The sequence below is a fragment of the Pan troglodytes genome, chromosome 15, assembly GCF_028858775.2.
Source record: "Pan troglodytes isolate AG18354 chromosome 15, NHGRI_mPanTro3-v2.0_pri, whole genome shotgun sequence".
In the NCBI taxonomy this organism is placed as follows: Eukaryota; Metazoa; Chordata; class Mammalia; order Primates; family Hominidae; genus Pan; species Pan troglodytes.
The window spans coordinates 11,438,653-11,455,588 of NC_072413.2; the positions used below are offsets into that span (position 1 = coordinate 11,438,653).

General features: G+C 50.4%; 1 protein-coding gene and 1 pseudogene across 1 annotated transcript; both read left to right on the forward strand.

Moving 5' to 3' along the window:
• Nucleotides 1-681: 681 nt before the first annotated feature.
• On the forward strand, nucleotides 682-2,005 carry LOC134808423 (ankyrin repeat domain-containing protein SOWAHC-like; the record flags this gene model as incomplete). Its single annotated transcript, XM_063793953.1, has 1 exon — nucleotides 682-2,005. A coding segment is annotated over one exon (798 nt), but the record flags the coding sequence as incomplete, so codon positions are not given.
• An 8,882-nt stretch (nucleotides 2,006-10,887) lies between these two features.
• LOC134808424 (tektin-4-like) lies at nucleotides 10,888-14,409 on the forward strand (annotated as a pseudogene).
• Nucleotides 14,410-16,936: the final 2,527 nt, after the last annotated feature.

Below are 16,936 nucleotides of genomic sequence, written 5' to 3' on the forward strand. Positions count from 1 at the left end.
CCCTGGGACCTCCCCTCTCCTTGCAGAATGCTGGGCTTTCCCTTAGAAAACCCCATGTCATTTCCTTCAATGGAACATGAATCAGCTTCACCCACAGTGTCTGCAGGTCTCTGTCCATAGCAAACGTTTTTATTACCTTAAAATATAGATTTTTACCTTAACTAGCCAAGACCTAGGACCCTTTTTCCAGGCTCTTTTAGATGAAGTAATAAATGCAAATATTAGAGATGTGTATATGTGTATAAATATAAGGAGAAAAGATGTTGCCTAGTTGTACAAATTAGCTTTAATAAAACTCCTGATTTAAATTATTTAATTGTGAGAAGGGCGATTCTAACTCAACACACCAACGAAATAAAAGCCTTATCCCTCTGCTCCGCCAAAATATCCCATTTAGGGCCTGTGTGTGTGTGTACACACACGTGTGCACTCATCCCCACCTGACCGTATCAAATTATTATTTAAACTAGATATTTTTACTTCGTTGCATAGTAGTAATGGTTTCTGGAATGAAAAAATAAAAAACAGGAGAATAAAACTGTTTAAATGTATCTCCGGGTGAACGCTGTGGCAACTGCACGGACCCCGCCGATGGCGCCCAGTACCTGCGTCTCAGGAAGAGGTTCTGGCGGGTCCTCCGCCTGAGGCCGCGCCCCTGGTACCTGTCCCGCGTCCACGTGAACGCGGAGCGCAGCATTCACCATCCCCTCCCTGAAACAGCGGTCCCCGAAGTGCTCCACAGGCAGGGCCGAGCTGGGCAAGGGGGAGCCCAGCCCCTGCACGGGCCGCCCTGAGCGGCGGAGACGCAGGAAGAGCTCGCCGGCTCCACCAGCCCCTACCCCAGATGCGGGACCTCAGACCAGCGAGGACCTGGAGCCCCCGCCCCACGGTTGCCAGGAGGCGGACAGGGGCAGCTCCTGGGGGGCTACCGCCCCGAGGCCATTCCGCCAGAACTTGAGCGACCTGGGAAGGCGCAGTGCCCTGCCCTTGAAGAGGAACCTGTGTCCTGGAGGCAGCAGCCTGGGAGCTCCTCCTCCGAGGACACGGCAGAGGCGAGTGACTCTGGCGGCGCAGGGCTGGCTTTCCCGTCCACGGAGGAGAGCTGTGGGGCTGGGTGAGCTGGACCAGGAAGCACGGCTGGCTGCTCTCGGCCTCCGATGGGGAGTGGACAGCTTAGGGGGTTGCCGCCGTGCCAGCCGGCCTGCTGGCCACTCTGGGCTTCATCACAGCCTCACCTGCCTGCGCAGGCACCTAGCCCTGCAGGCTGGAGCTTCTGGCCATGCTGGTCAACTTCCCCAACGAGCCTCTGCTGCCTGGGAACAGCAAGGCCAGAGCTACACCGCCCTGCACTTGGCAGCCATGTACCTTGGAGATGGTGAAGCTGCTAGTGGGGACATAGGACGCCGATGTGGATATCAGGGACTACATTGGGAAAAGGGCCTCCCAGCATGTGAGTCAGAGCATCACAGAAGAGATTGAGACCCTGATGGGAGTCCTGGACAAGGACGATGGGGAGAGCACCGCCAGCAGCGGGGGTGGGTACTGGAAGATTTAAAAGCTGCCCCCTCCATCTCACCACCTACAAACTCTCACACGTCCTGGAAGATGGGTGGACCCTCTCCACCATCACCACTTGGCTGAAGGTGGTCCAGACGTGAAGCCAAGGATTCCAGGGCGCACAGCCTCGGGCAGGACTAATGGACTTAAAAAACACAGGCTCAACAAAATCCACTTCACAACCCAGATGGTTCACATCACACCCTCTTTCAGGGACCCAGAGCAACCACTGGAAGAGAAGGAGTAGGAACACTCTCTTAAAGGCCACTTATCCTATTCCTTCAAATTAAGACCAAAGTCCAATGTATTTAGGTAAAAAATAATTTCTTTTAGAAAATGCTAAGGTTTGTCTTCTGAAATTTAATAACAGAAACAAAAAAAGAACATTAGACGTCAGGAAGTGAGACCAGAAAAGACAAACTAAACTATCCTTACTAGGTTGGAATGGATGGGGTGGAGTTCCCATCAGGCTAGCATTCCGGGGAAAGTGTTTTTTTTTGTTTGTTTGTTTGTTTGTTTTTGTTGTTTTTTTTTTTTTTTTTGGCGGTGGGGGGAAGGAGTCTCGCTCTGTCACCCAGGCTGGAATGCAGTGGCGCCATCTCCGCTCACTGCAAGCTCCTCCCCTCGGGTTTATGCCATTCTCCAGCCCCAGCCTCCCAGTAGCTGGGACTACAGGCGTCCGACACCACACACGGCTAATTTTTTTGTATTTTTAGTAGAGACAGGGTGTCACCGTGTTCTCCAGGATGGTCTCTATTCCTGACCTCGTGATCCGCCCGCCTCGGCCTGCCAAAGTGCTGGGATTAGAGGCATGAGCCACTGCGCCTGGCCGGATTTCTTTTTAAGAGATTCATCATACTTTGACCTGTGCCCCATTTCCCTCCTCCACCTGTCTGACCTGGCGTTCCTATTTCCGGAGACCAGAAGTGGGGGGAAGAGAAGGGATGACTGTTTCTTTGCTTTCACCATTCCTGCATGCCATGCAAAGGAAGGAACATTGCGCTTTTAATTATCTGTTTTATTAAGTGGTTACTCTTTCAAGGACAAAAAAAATGCAAATTTGTACAAAACTGGTAGTATTTGTAAGTGCAAGTACTACATGCTGTCTTGTTCTTTTACCAATTGCATTTGCATTTTAAGGTACTACTGGTACAGCCACGGTGGAGAACAGTTTGGAGGTTCCTCTAAACACTGAAAATAGAGGTGCCACATGATCCAGCAATCCCACTGTTGGATATATACCCCCAAAATAAGAAATGAGTATATCGAAGAAATTATCTGCACTCCCGTGTTGGTTGCACCACTGTTGACAATAGCTAAGATTTGGAAGCAACCTAAGTGTCCATCAACAGATTAATGTATTAAAGAAAATGTGGTAGATACACAGAGTGGAGTATTATTCAGCCCTAAAAAAGAATGAGATTCAATCATTTGCAACAAGATGGAAGGAACTGGATATCATTATGTTAAGGGAAATAAGCCAAGCATGGAAAGGCAGACATTGCATGTTCTCACTTATTTGTGGGATCTAAAAATCAAAACAATTAAGTTCATGGACATACTAAGTACTAGGGGGCTGGTGGGGGACACAGGGCACGGGTAATGGGTACAAAAACAGGCAGAAGGAATGAATAAGACATACTGTTTGATAGCACAAGAGGGGGACTCTAGTCAATAATTGTACATTTTAAAATAACTAAAAGAATCTAATTGGATTGTAACACAAAAGATACATGCTTAAAGGGATGGATACCCACTCTCCATGATGTGATTAGTTCATGTTGCATTGCCTGTATCAAAATATCTCATGCACCCCATAAATATATATGCCTATTATATACTCATAAAAATGCTTGAAAATAAAAATAAAGGAACTACTGAAGGTCAGGTCAGAGTGGAAATGCAAAAATACTAATTAGAGAAGAATGTGAATACAACAGGAAACCTGTTGGTATTCTATTTATATTGTAAGCAGCAGTTCAATTGTTTTGTAAAAGCAATTTCAATTTTAATCACTGAACTAAAGAAATGGGCAACGCTGACTTCCGTAATATAGGTTCTACCTAACCATCTCTAACACCGCTGTCAAGGAGGACCAGTGTTAAGGCACATTACTAACAACCACACAAATTTTTAAAAGAAAAGAACACTCTAAGCAGCCTATGGTACTTTGAAATGAAATATTGCCTCTCATTCTCACTTGTGTTGCCATTCCAAAAGTTTGAATTTGCTGAGGTTTATATTCTGGGTATTACATAACCATTGGTTCTATTTGGCATAACCTTATTAAATGGTGCTCAGAGCTGAATTACCTACAGAAACTTTCTGGTTTAATTAGCATAAATTGTTATAAATATTAGTGAGCCCATACTTGTGCGATATAATTAAACCAACTTAATGATTCTCACATAAGGTGTCAATTTATTTTACTAATGCATTCATAATCGATGCTTTGTAGCAACATTTTTCAAATGTTTAAAATGCTAAATCTTCTCAATTTTCCAATCTTTTCTTGAGTCTATTAGATACCTATAGTGTAGTTACTGAATAGCTGGGAAACAAATACACCTAGTTAGAAATGGCACTGCTTTATAAAAGGCACTAGAGAAAAGACGAGACTATTTCTATATTTAAATGCTGCTGGCAAGTGAATTCCTTTGTATATAAATGAAAGATACCATTCATTAAAATGAAAGACTTGTTTCAAGTGTGATTCTTACATTTCATTCATTTATGATAGAGTAAATGGCTTTATAATTACTTTAAAATTTAACTCACTAGTACATTAAATCTGTTCATTGCAAGATTAGAATCAACTGTGAGGGGAACTAATTTAAACAAGCCCTTCCTTAGTCTTATTGAGTCTCATATTTGCTGAAACTACCTACAGCTTGCAGGATAAGGGAGTTCACGGACCATAGGGTGAGTGAACCCATGCACAGATTGCAAACTGCCCAGTGTTACAACATTCAGGATTTTTAGACCTTTAATTTTCCAAGTCATAGAAATTTGTTACAGGTTCATCACATCTTTGTCTAAATGGCAACTGAATTTCTTTAAAGATATGTTTTTAAAAAAAGGCATAAAGCTATGAATTATTATCCATTTGTGTGCCTCTATTTTTGCTTTAGAATTATGGAAGTGGACCCTGTGAATTTGGGAAACACTGTTATGTATACACATAGGTGAAAAACAATCTAACATTGTGTAAATAAAAATACTTTTTTTAAGTTGAAAAACATCCATTTGTTCTAAATCTATATGTATTTTCTGTATCTAGTACAGAATAAGCTGTAACTTCTCATTGAGTAATCTTAGGTTTTACAGATATGTAAAGCTGAAGCAACTCTAAAGAGTAGACACTTCAGAACAGGAAGGGTCTGGTCAATGTTGAGAGTAGACACTTTCACTGAAGGTTCTGGTGAAATGTGGGTAACTAATTGCTTGAAATCTATAATTTGCTATATAGTTAACTATTAAGTTAAAATATCATTTACCATGCTTTTTACACTAAAAGCTTTAACTTTTCTGAGAAAATAATATTTTAAATGTTCAATTATTACTTCTGAGGAAAGCTACTTCTAGCATTCTTTGTCATGATGTGCTTGTGTGCAGTAAGCAGAGCATTTTCAGCCACTTACCTCTACATTCTTCCTGTTTTTCAATTTCTGATTTAGATTATAAAAGGCAAATGGTTAATTTAATTTGATACTCAGAGTTGTGTTTACCTTTAATGGACAAATATGTGTCAGATACTTTGATGTTTATTGATATGACACCGTGTGGTTAAACAACGCAAGTATGTCCATGTGTTTCTTATAGGGTACACTTGATACTAGTGGTGTTTATGCAGTTCACTTATGTAACTTGAAAATCTGGTACTATTGCATTCAGGACTGAAATCTTGGAGTTTAGGTGTCTTGTCTCTCATTTTGAAAATAAGTGAAAGTTGAGAATGTAAAATCTATAAAGTTCATTTTTTTAACTAGGAAAAAAACACAAATTAATGACAGACACCAAATTACAAATCCAAAAAGCTCAGAGAACACCAAGCAGGATGAATATTTTAAAAATATACCTAGGAATATCATATTCAAACTGTAGAAAACCTGTAACAAAGATAAAAGATTAAAATAAGGCAGAGGAAGAAACACAGTGTCTACAGAGAAACAGACATAAGAATTACATTGGACTCCTGTTTAGAATCCATGCAAGTAAGAGGTGTTGAAAAAATTAGATTACAGTGGGTATTTATTATCCAAGTATTCATTATCTAAAACTGCAAAGCAAAAATAATTGTAACAAGAACACATTCACTAGCAATCTGAGCACTCATGATATTAGTGTCTGTTCTGGAGAGAATTATGTCCCCCCAGAATTCCTAACCTGAAGCCCTATCTCCCAGTGTGACTGTATTTGGAGAAGGAGCTTTTAAGAAGTAAAGGTTAAATACGGGCAAAAGGGTAAGGCCCTAATCTGTTAGGACTGGGGTCATCATCCAAAAAGGTAGAGACACAAGAGATATCTCTCTCTCTCTTCTCTCTCTCTCTGCCCCCCTCCTTCTCTCTCCCTCCGTCTCTCCCTCTCTCTCTCCCTCTCTCTCTCCCTCCCTCCTTCTCTCTCCCTCCCTCTCTCCCTCTCTCTCTCCCTCTCTCTCTCCCTCTCCCCACATACATTTGTTAAATTGAGGTTTTTTGTTAGAACATCTATAGTGGCATTTTAATATAGTGTTACTCTACTTAAAACACACACACACACACACACACACATACATTTTTGATAAATTCTTTTTTGAGGATAAGGCCGGGCATGGTGGCTCACACCTGTAATCTCAGCACTTGGCGGGATTATCATCTGAGGTGGGTGGATCATCTGAGGTCAGGGGTTCAAGACCAGCCTGGCCAACATGGTGAAACCCGTCTCTATTAAAAATACAAAAAATTAGCTGGGTGTGGTGGCAGGCACCTGTAATTCCATTTACTCAGAATGCTGAAGCAGGAGAGTCCCTTGAACCCAGGAGGCGGAGGTTGTGGTGAGCCGAGATTGCACCATTGCACTCCAGCCTGGGCAGCAAGAGCAAAAATCCGTCTCAAGAAAAATACAATAAAATAAAAATAAAAAAACACAAAACTGGGATGTGTCCCTGTCTTTTAGGCAGATATACTTTACCATTACTAAAATTGAGCTTCAGAAACATTAAGCATGCTACACAAACTTAGCTGGAAATGAATACTGAAATGGAAGTTTGAATCCAAGATGATTTCTTTTCAATCCCATGCTAATGCCGTTAACTCCTATAGACCCTTCTCAGGGGCAGCCAGAGAGACACTAGCCCACTGATGGACGGACAGACGTGGGCAGGGTCCGTGTCACTAAACCACCCACCACTGCCACAGCTGCCTACAACAGACACATCAGATGACACTGCAGGCAAATAAATGATTTTCACTGAGGACTTACTGGTTTTAATAATAGGTCCTGGTGTAGAGAAGTCCCTCAACCTATTGTGCAATGAGTTTTGAGAAGCGGGTAAGCTGTATGTTTTGTGGTTTTGTTTCATAAATGCATCTACAGGAAGACCAATATTGACTGAATGAAGCTTTCATTTAAAGGGCTAAAATATGCTTTGTGTTTTTATATGTGGATACTACTTTAAACCTAATGACTATTTATTGTATCATAGCTTGTGATGTATTCTGCTCATGGCTTTTAAGGTAAATTGTGCCATGATCCACTGCCATTCTAATTGCTTTAACAAGTCATTACCACACTACTGTTACATCTTAATTATGCATACAGACAGGTAGACTTATTTTACATATGTGAACTAACTAGTTGTCAAAGCAAATGCAGATTGTATTCTGCAAGTAAAATCTTTTTCTCTCTGAAATTTCTAGCGATGTTCTTTAAGTGAAATTCATATTCAAACTGAAGATTTTAGTTACAAGAACTGAGTGCAGATTAAAGTCTTTTTGTGATTCAAACATAGTCAAGAGTACAACTGTGATATTTCATGGAAGTTATGCAATAAAATGTCTCTAACCTGCGAACAAATCTATCAAGCAGACGGCACAGTACTGAATTTGAAACCAGAAATACTGGGTTTTTATATAAATGCTTCATAGATTCGTTTTATGATAAAGGGCACATAACTCTCCTAAACCTCACACCACCTCTTGAATAGGGATAATAAGTCCACATCAATGCTGATGCCTTAGCTATTATTAAACTCTTACAGTATGATGTAAAGTGAAAGTACAATGTAAGATCATTCCTAGGCCAACTTTGACCAGTTTTATACAGAAACATGTGCCAACTTTTCTGTTTGCAAGGATAATATCAAAGAAAACACCAGAAAGTTATATCTTTGATGCATTTTTTCAAAATCATACACATAATACACAAACCAAAGACAAATGATAAATATTATGTCAGAAAATATAAAGTCTTCCCCTTTCTTCTTTTGCCAAGAAAGTCCAATATTTTCACCATTTTTATGCACACAATCAACTTTATTTAAGCTGGAAGTTAATGTCTCATTGTTTTCATTGTTCTAAATAAACACCTTTTCCCTTGAGTATTGTTCTAAAAATTTTGAAGTTGTGTGAAAAATTTTGTTCTGATTTTTCACATTTGTGCTAATCATATGTGAAAAGGAATACAGATGGTATTTAATTATGAACATGAAAAGATGTTAAATGTCATTAGTCATTAGAAATTTGCAAATTAAGACCACAATGACTAACACATATATACCAGAATAGCTAAAATAAAAATAAAACATCAAATGCTGGGGAGCATGAGTAAAAACTGGAGCTTTCACACATGACTGGTTGGAATGTAAAATCGTACAGCTATGCCAAAAAGGAGTATAGTAGTTTCTTAAGAAACTAAAGGAACCTGAGTCCCCAGGCCTGCAGTCTGGGCCAAGGTCACTGGCCCTGGATCAATCAGGATGGGGTTCAGAGGCCTTCCTGGGGCCATCCACTGTCCAAGTTGCCCTTTGGTGGTCTCGTCTGCCCCTCAGCCCTGAGCACGTCCATCTGTCCCTCCAATCCTCCCTGTCACGGGACATCTGTCACAGAGCCATGCGCTATCTCCTGCTTTCTGGAGATGCCAACTGCCTGGGGTGCTCTTAGCCGTGCCCTCCCCATCTCTGGGTCCTGACCAAGGTGCTCTAATGGACACCCCCAACCCAGGTCTCAGAGAGCTGACAGCACCCTGGGTCCCTGAAGCTGAGATCCAGCAAGACACACGTGGCCTGAGAGTCCCACTCTCTGGCTGGCAGAACCCAGAGGTGGGAGCACACTGGAGTGTCCTTCAGGGTGTCTTCACCCCATGAGAGGGCTGGGGGCTTTGGGAGTTTGCAGCTGGCAGGAGTCAGGGCCCAGTCCCCTAACTCTGATGCGTCCTTGGTCAGATCCTGTGCCTCAGCCTGCAGGGCCTATTGCGGTCACCAGGTGAATGTGTTCCCTTAGTCTGGGAGCCCCAAGTAGGCAGCACCCCCTGCCAATGACTTCAGGGCACCTGGAAGTGGAGGCTGAGAGGTCTCCCACTTCGCAGAGCTGGGCTCTGGCCCAGAGGCCTTCTCCTTGGCTTAGGTGGTCTCTCGGGCTCCTGGGGCTGCAGATCAGGGACAGAAACAGGCAGCTCTGCTCTGCTATGCCTACAGAGAGGTGCCCAGTGAATGCAGGTTCCAGACAAAAGGTGGAGCCTGGCATCCTGCCCTGCGTGGGCTCCAGCCTGCTGCCATCTGGGGAAACTGAGTCATGGCGAGGCTCAAGGATGTTTCTCAGACCACACCAGTCCCTGAAGGTCCCCTGACCTCCCAATCTTGACGGACAGTGAGAAGAGGTTCCCAGGCCACCTGCAATAGGTTCTGGCTCGGCCTGGGTTGGGGTAAGTCTCCCGGCTGCTGTCCTCAAAGCCCCATCAGGAGGCTGTGTCAGGCCAGGCACACCGTGGTGACAGCAGCATGGACTGAGGGTTCTGGCCGCGGGAGAGGTCAGGACCGGGGGAGGTCAGGTCCAGGAGGAGGGCACTGGCCGGCACATGGTGGTGCTGGAGAGACCTGGGTGGGGTGGTGGGAATGGCCCAGGAGGAGCCCCAGCTCCTGTGGCTGGAGTGAGGGTGCGGGCTGTGGTGGGAGAGGAGGTGAAGGTGGAAGGAACAGGGGCCCAGTGGCCTGTGCTGTAGGAAAGGCATGGACTTCCTAGCGAGGACTTTCTGGTGCGGGGTTCTCAGGGAAGAGGAGGCTGGAGGGGCTGGGGTCCCCAGGAGTGCATGCACCAGGCAGGCGGAGGGGAGGCCGAGCCAGGAGCCACAGGCTTCTCACCGCCAGACCAAAGCCGCCCTCCGCTGGCTGCGTGGGGAATCGCGCCTAGGCTGGGGCTCCCCTCGCCCCAGGTTTGGGGGAGGCCGATGTGTCCTGGGGCGCTTACTGCCCATCCAGTCTCCGCCAGGCAGCTTGGCCCTGGGTGGCTTTCAGGGCAGCCTCCGCAGCACAGAGCCTGCCTCCGCCCTGTGGGGCAGATTTGGGCATCTGACTCTGGACACTTACCCAGAGGCTGAATTCAACTCCCCAGGGAAAAGCACACTCAGACTCCCTCCCTCCCCACTGTGCCCAGCCTGAGGGGACCCTGGCTGGGACTTGGGAGGAGAAGGCCAGAGGCCAGGGCCTGGCTCTCAGGCACTAGGTCCAGGAGAAAATGGAGCGGAGTCCCTGCAGGAACTGCCTCAGACTGCCCCTGAGGGGGCCTGGCCTGGGACCCTCCCTGTGCTACCAGGCTGCTGTTGGGGCCAGGAGGGCAGGGAGAGCAGCCACCTGTACGGCATCAAGTAACACTATCACTCAGCACACCCAACACCCACACAACAACCACAGCCCTCTGCCCTGAGGGGGCAGGTGGGCAGAGCCTCCTCTGTCTTGTTCACCCTGAGCGCGGAGCTCCGCACAGGACAGGATCAGAGAGCAAACCAGGAACAAATGGATGAATCAACGAAGGGGCCAGGGCAGTAGGTCCCCACCCACACCCTGAACCCTAAGGGTGGGACACAGAGGCTGGAGACGGGCTGGCCCTGGGATCCTCTAAGTGACAGGAACCCTTGGCCACTGTTGATTGCCCCGAGGTGGGGCTGGGGCTGCCTGGCCCTTTAAGAGGGCAATTCTGCCCACCGCCCTGAATGACCCCTCCCCTAGCCACTGGAGAAGAGATCCCGTTTCTTGGCAACAGGAAGCTCTTGGTTTACTGCGTCACCCAAGCGACTGGGAGCCGCGTCCTGCTCTGGGACTGAGCCGTTGGAGCCGACCGATGACTGCACTGGGCTGACCGCAGCAAGCTGACCACACACACTCCTCACTCCCCTGGTCCTGGTGGGCGGCAGACACCATGGTGCAGACGGATGTGCTCCTACCAGAGCCGGCCCCGCAGAAAGTGCCGCCCTGCGAGCTGCCCTGCAAAGAGTATGACGTGGCCCGCAACACGGGCGCCTACACGTCCTCCGGCCTGGCCACCGCCGGCTGGAGGTGTGGTTCCAGAACTGCTATGCTCACTACCACCAGGCCTTCGCCGACTGCAACCAGCAGAGCGGGAGCTGCAGGGGCATGAGAGCCATCAGCTGGCCGCAGAGACCCAGGCGCTGACGCAGCCGACACAGCAAGACTCCACGTGCAGAGTGGGCGAGCGACTGCAGGACACGCACAGCTGGAAGTCGGAGCTGCAGCGCGAGGTGGAGGCGCTGGCTGCGGAGACCGACCTGCTGCTGGCCCAGAAGAAACGGCTGGAGCGCGCCCTGGATGCCATGGAGGTGCCCTTCTCCATCGCCACTGACAACATGCAGTGCAGCCAGCGCCACCAGCACGCCAACCTCGTGCGTGACCATGTGGAGACGGAGCTGCTGAAGGTGGCAGCAGCCTTGGGTGGCCAGGACTTGTGGGCACAGAGAGGAGGAGCCCCCGGCAGTTCATGTGGACAAGCCACGTGCTGCTGCAAGCACACGGGAGACCAGCCCTCTGTGCGTGAGACCCCTGAGTCCCGAAATCTGGCCCCTTAGTGACAGGAGGCAGTTTTGCCCCAGAAGGCCCCTGACTTCCAAGCAGCTGTTTCTCCTCTCGTCCTCCAATCCCTTTGAGTCCTGGCATAGTCATCCTGACCCTGGGCTCCCCAGAGATGCTCCCTGGTTGGGACAGTTGCTCCCAAGGTGGAAACCCAGGTCTGGGCCAGCACTGCGGGTGTGGACAGGTAGGGTGGGATAGGCTGGGATCTACTGCTCCCATTCATCCTATACAGAGCCGGGGACACGAAGATCTGCACCCACAGGTCCCCTTCTCCATGTCACCTGTAACTTCCCAATCCAGCCCAGCTTGTCTATGGGGCAACCCCATAGGGTGAGAGAGTAACTCAGTCCTGGCCCTGATGCTGGCTCTGGAGAATTCCCTGAGCTCTCAGAGCCTGGGGCCTCCATGAGAACCACTAAAGGCCTGTAGACATTTGTGAAAGATGTGGGGTGGAGGCAGCTGGTCTCCTGCCATACCCCCAAACTCAGGCAAGAACCCTTGAGTCCCTCCCTCCCCTCATGCCTTCCCTCCTCCCTCCCTTCCCCTTCTGCAGGCCTATCCCCCTGCACCCTCTCAGTGCCTCAAGAACTGCTGCAGCTCCCACAAACCCTCTGCCTGCAACAAGGGTGCCTGCGAAGTGACGGAGACACTGACAGTGCAGGAAGAGGAAAACCCAGGGACAGAGGGGTGCAGGACTCGGGCCCTGGCACACAAGGAGGTAGCTGGTGGTCCAGGCAAAGACCCCAATCACAGGGAAAAAAGGCTTGTTCCTACACACAGAAAATTAAACTGGCCAGGCAGTAAGAAGAAACACAGGGTCTTCCTCCTGTTCTTGGTGTGAGGATGGTCTTTCCCAACACAGAACCCTGAGGGGCAGCCTGGGCGGGCATCTGGGCCCCCAGAGTTAGGGTCCTCAGGGGCTGTCCAGAGGCCAGGGGCAGGCCAACATTCCTGGGTGCAGTGAGTGAGCAGCAGTGATGACTCTTGAGGCCTGGGGCGTGGGAACTGCCGCTGAGGGACCTTCCCAGCAGCCCATAGAAGGCCCTGGAGGAAAACACCCCACTTACAATGCACCAAGGAGAATGCCCAAAAGCCCAGGATAAACCCAGTGAGAGAGCAGAACTTGCACAGTCAGAGCTCAGGCCCGGCATTCAACTCCTTCTGGTTGCTCAGGTGTAGACCAAGGCCTGCAGCAGCTGGGCCTCCTGGGATCCTCACCAAGGACCGGCTCTGGTGCTCAGGGCGTCTCCTCCCTCAGGAAGCTGAGCTCATCCGGAACATTCAGGAGCTGCTGAAGAGAGCCATCGTGCAAGCAGTGAGCCAGATCCGGTGGGTCGAGGGCTGCCCAAGGGATGACTCCTGACCCCACCCACGGCTGGTCCTGGGGCAAGGCATTGAACGACAGGACCCTGAAGCTCAGAGCCGGCAGGGGCTGTCCCAGGTCACAGTGGGAGCACAGGGCTGGGTGGGGGAGGTTCCGGCCCAGCCTGAGTTTGAGTGGCCAAAGCCCAGTGCCACAACTGATCTGCAGCCTCCCAGCATGGGCGGCAGCTCTTGGTCACTGCTGAGCACGAGGACAGCCGGCCCAGAGCTCCCTCCTGAAGCGGGCATGAAGGCCTAGCCTGCAGCATGGAGGGTCCCCGGCGGGGCCCTCCCTGGCCACACACCAATGCCCTGCCCCACCCCGCCCCAGACTGAACCGGGAGCACACGGAGATCTGCAAGATGCACTGGTCGGACAAGGTGGAGGACTACAACCTCGACAAGACCTGCGGGCGCCACCACAGCCAGAGCACCGAGGTGTAGACTCATCTGGCACTCCACCACCTTCCAAGAGAGGGGGGGCCAGCTCTGCCCCCGCGCTTGCCCTGGCTGTGGTCTCGCCTCCCTCTGCCTGGGGGCCCCAGCGGGGCTCCTTCCCCCAGCCTGGCCCAGAGGCCCTCGCCCCCGAGGGCACTTGGGCAACTGTCTGCCCCTGGCATGAGTAAGCGAGCAAGACCTCCTCAAGTGCCCAGCGCGTGCACAGCCTGGTTGCCCGTAGACAGGACAGGGTGGGGTGGGGTCAGCCCCAGGCGCCGGCAGGATTGCATTTCCACCCAAGGCCAGCAGAGGGAGCGCGACCACCGCCCACTTGAGCGCGGCAAACTCCTGGGTGCGAGAAGCGGACGCGGGCGCTGGGTACTAGGGAAGGGAGGCTGCGGGGGACGGAGGTGCTGCAGAGGGGGCCTCGGGGGCAGCGGTGCTGGGAACGGGGTTGCGGGGGCAGGAGGGGACTAAGTGCCCGGGGTGGGTAGGGTGTGGGATGACTCAGGGGAGTTGTGGGCGGGGGGCACTCGGAGGCAGGCAACTTGGGGGACTGGGCTTCGTGGCTCTGCACGGGGTGCATTGGAGTCCATGCAGTTCCTCCAGGAGCATGGGGCACAGACAGGGAATGGGGGCGTGGCAGGGCCCCCAGCATTTGGCAGAGCCTCCCGACCCTCCCCTGGCTGTCTCCCACCCCGCAGCGCCTCCACCCCGGAGACCTGGACCAAGTTCACGCAGGACAATCTGTGCCGCGCCCAGCGCGAGCGCCTGGACTCGGCCAACCTGTGGGTGCTGGTGGACTGCAGCCTTCGCAAAACCTCCGAGGACCTGGCACTCCAGTGTGAGGCCGTGAACCTGGCCTTCGGGCGCCGCTGTGAGGAGCTGGAGGACGCGCGGCACAAGCTGCAGCACCACCTGCACAAAATGGGGCACCCTCAACCCCGAAGATGGCTCCCGCTCCTGCAAACCACTGTGCCCCCTCCCATCACCTGACCTGGGCCCTCAACACCTTTCTCCTCTGTCCCACTTATCCCAAAGGACCCCAGAAGCAAGTGTCACCCCTCCGGAAACCTATGTAAAACCAGGTGACACTGGGTATGATCGCAGGGTGTTGCAACACCCATGACTGAGCAGGAGGAGCTGTGGGGATGAGGGAGGCAGGAGGTGGTCTGGGGAGCATTGACCGCCCGGGAGGTCCCCAAAAGCCCTGGCCTGGCAGGCAGGGCTCTGACTCTAGGGCCTCAGCGTGGCCTTTACCACCATTGAGTCCCCAGTCCTTGAGCAGGATTTGGGTACTGGTGACCACCAAGGATGGGGGTTCTTGGATCAGAGCTCAGACAAAACACGCAGCATGACTCTCCAGAGCGCACTGGGGGCCCCGGACTCTCTCATGTCTTCACCCCAAGCCCTCAGGGACTCTCCTGTGTGTCCCAGCTACTCTCCAGCCATGCCCAGATTTCAGCGGGAGTCAGTTCCAGGCACCCAGGTATCACCACCAAACTCAGCACTTTCGCTGAGTTACTCCCCTGTCTCTCTCATGTCTTAACCCCCAGCCCCCTGGGACTCTCCTGTCTGTCCCAGCTACTCTCCCACCACGCCCAGATTTCAGCAGGAGTCAGCCTCCCACACGCCGGAATCACCTACAGACTCACAGACTTCACTGAGGTCCTCCCTGGTCTCTCTCAGGTCTTTGCCCTCAGCCCACAGGGACTCTTGTGTCTCTTTCAGCTACTCTCAAAACTTCTCTAGATTCCAGCTGGAGTCAGTTCCAGGCACCCACGATACACCACCGAACTCACGAGTTTCACTGACTTACTCCCCAGTCTCCCTCATGTTCTCACCCCCAGCCCTCAGGGACTCTTCTGTCTCTCTCAGCTACTCTCCAACCATCTCCAGATTGCACCTGGGGTCAGCTTCCCGCACCCAGGAATCACCTACAAACTAACGGAACTTACTGCAACCCCCCCCCCATTTCTTTCACCTCTTCACCCCCTGCCTTCAGGGACTCTCCAGGGTCTCCCAGCTTCTCTCCAGCCTTCCCCAGATTTCTGCCACAGTCAGGCCCAGGCACCCAGGACAACCCTGGACACTCACAGGCCTCACGAGACTATCCCCCAATGACCTGTACCTACACAGGGATGGCTCCCACGCATCCCTCAGTGACCCCAAAACCATCTTCACTTACACTCAGACACTCCCAGGGCCTGACAGCTACTCCCCGTTATTGTCCTTCAGTTCGAAGCCCTGGTCAATCTACTAGCCCACATGACGCAGTTACCTGGCCATTTCTCCACGGTTCCCGTGAGGGCCCCACACCCAGCCGCACAAGAGCCCCTCCTGCATTCCATCCTCACACGCAGGCCTGTCCATCTACTTGCTACTGTCACACTCTTGCCAGCAGAAGAGGCCCCTGTAATGGCCGATATCACCACCCAGTCTATCCTCACCCCACAGCTGTGCAGCTGGACCCTCCTGCTGGCCCACGTGGCTGCCAGAGCCCATGCTGGCACGACGCTCCAGCAGGTCGGCGTCCCTGCGGGCCACACTACCGGTGACATGGCTAGCATGACCCTCCTTCCTGGCAGTGACACTGTTGATGTGAACCCCAGTTTCACATCTGTCATTTCCAAATAGGACCATTTTCCCTTTTCGCTCTCCCTTCCATTCACAGGGCTTTTCCTTCTCTCTGTTTCTGCCTCCGTTTCAGATATTTACTCACATTTTTCTCTCTCACTACGTCTGCCGTGGTCTCCAAGAGAGTGTGCCACATAAGATTCCCCCATTAAAAGTCATGAATTGAGTGGCTTTTAGAATACATGTGGTTGTGCACATTCAATTATAATTCGCAATCCATTGTAGAACGTCTTATCACCCCCGACCAGAGAAAAACCCTGTAGACATTAGTCACTCCTCCTTCTGCCTCAAACTCTCTCCCTGACCCTCAGCCCCAGGTAGCAACTACCTACTGCGATCAATCCCATATGCATAGATTTCCATGTTGTGGACATTTCCTATAAACGGAATTGCACAATAGGTGAGCTGTTATGACTGACATAACACGTAGCATAATATTTTCAAGATTCATCCACATTGTAGGCTTACCCACAAGGGGAAACAAGTTTTTTGGGGGGTTTTAGTAACACCGGGTGCTTTCTCCTTCCTTTCCTCCTTCTTTCCTTCCTTCCTTCCTACCTTCTCTCTTTCCTTCCTTCCTTCCTTCCTCCTATTTCTCTCTTACTCCTTCTGTCCTCTCTCTTTCATATGCCTTAGGTGCATCCCACATTCTGCATTTTTTGGGGGAAATCCTCGACAGGTGCAGGAAAATTGTGTTATTGTAACTATTTACCGCTATCTCTCTTTCACGGCTCTCCATCAGTTGTGAACATCTATTGGTTTATCCCAAGTCACTAAGCATATGTTTATTAGGTACACCTGTTTTTCCTTATACAGCTGTTTCTGGAGTCTAGGGTCGCATGCTCATAAACCCACTGTAACTCAGAAACGCATCTAATAGTCTAAT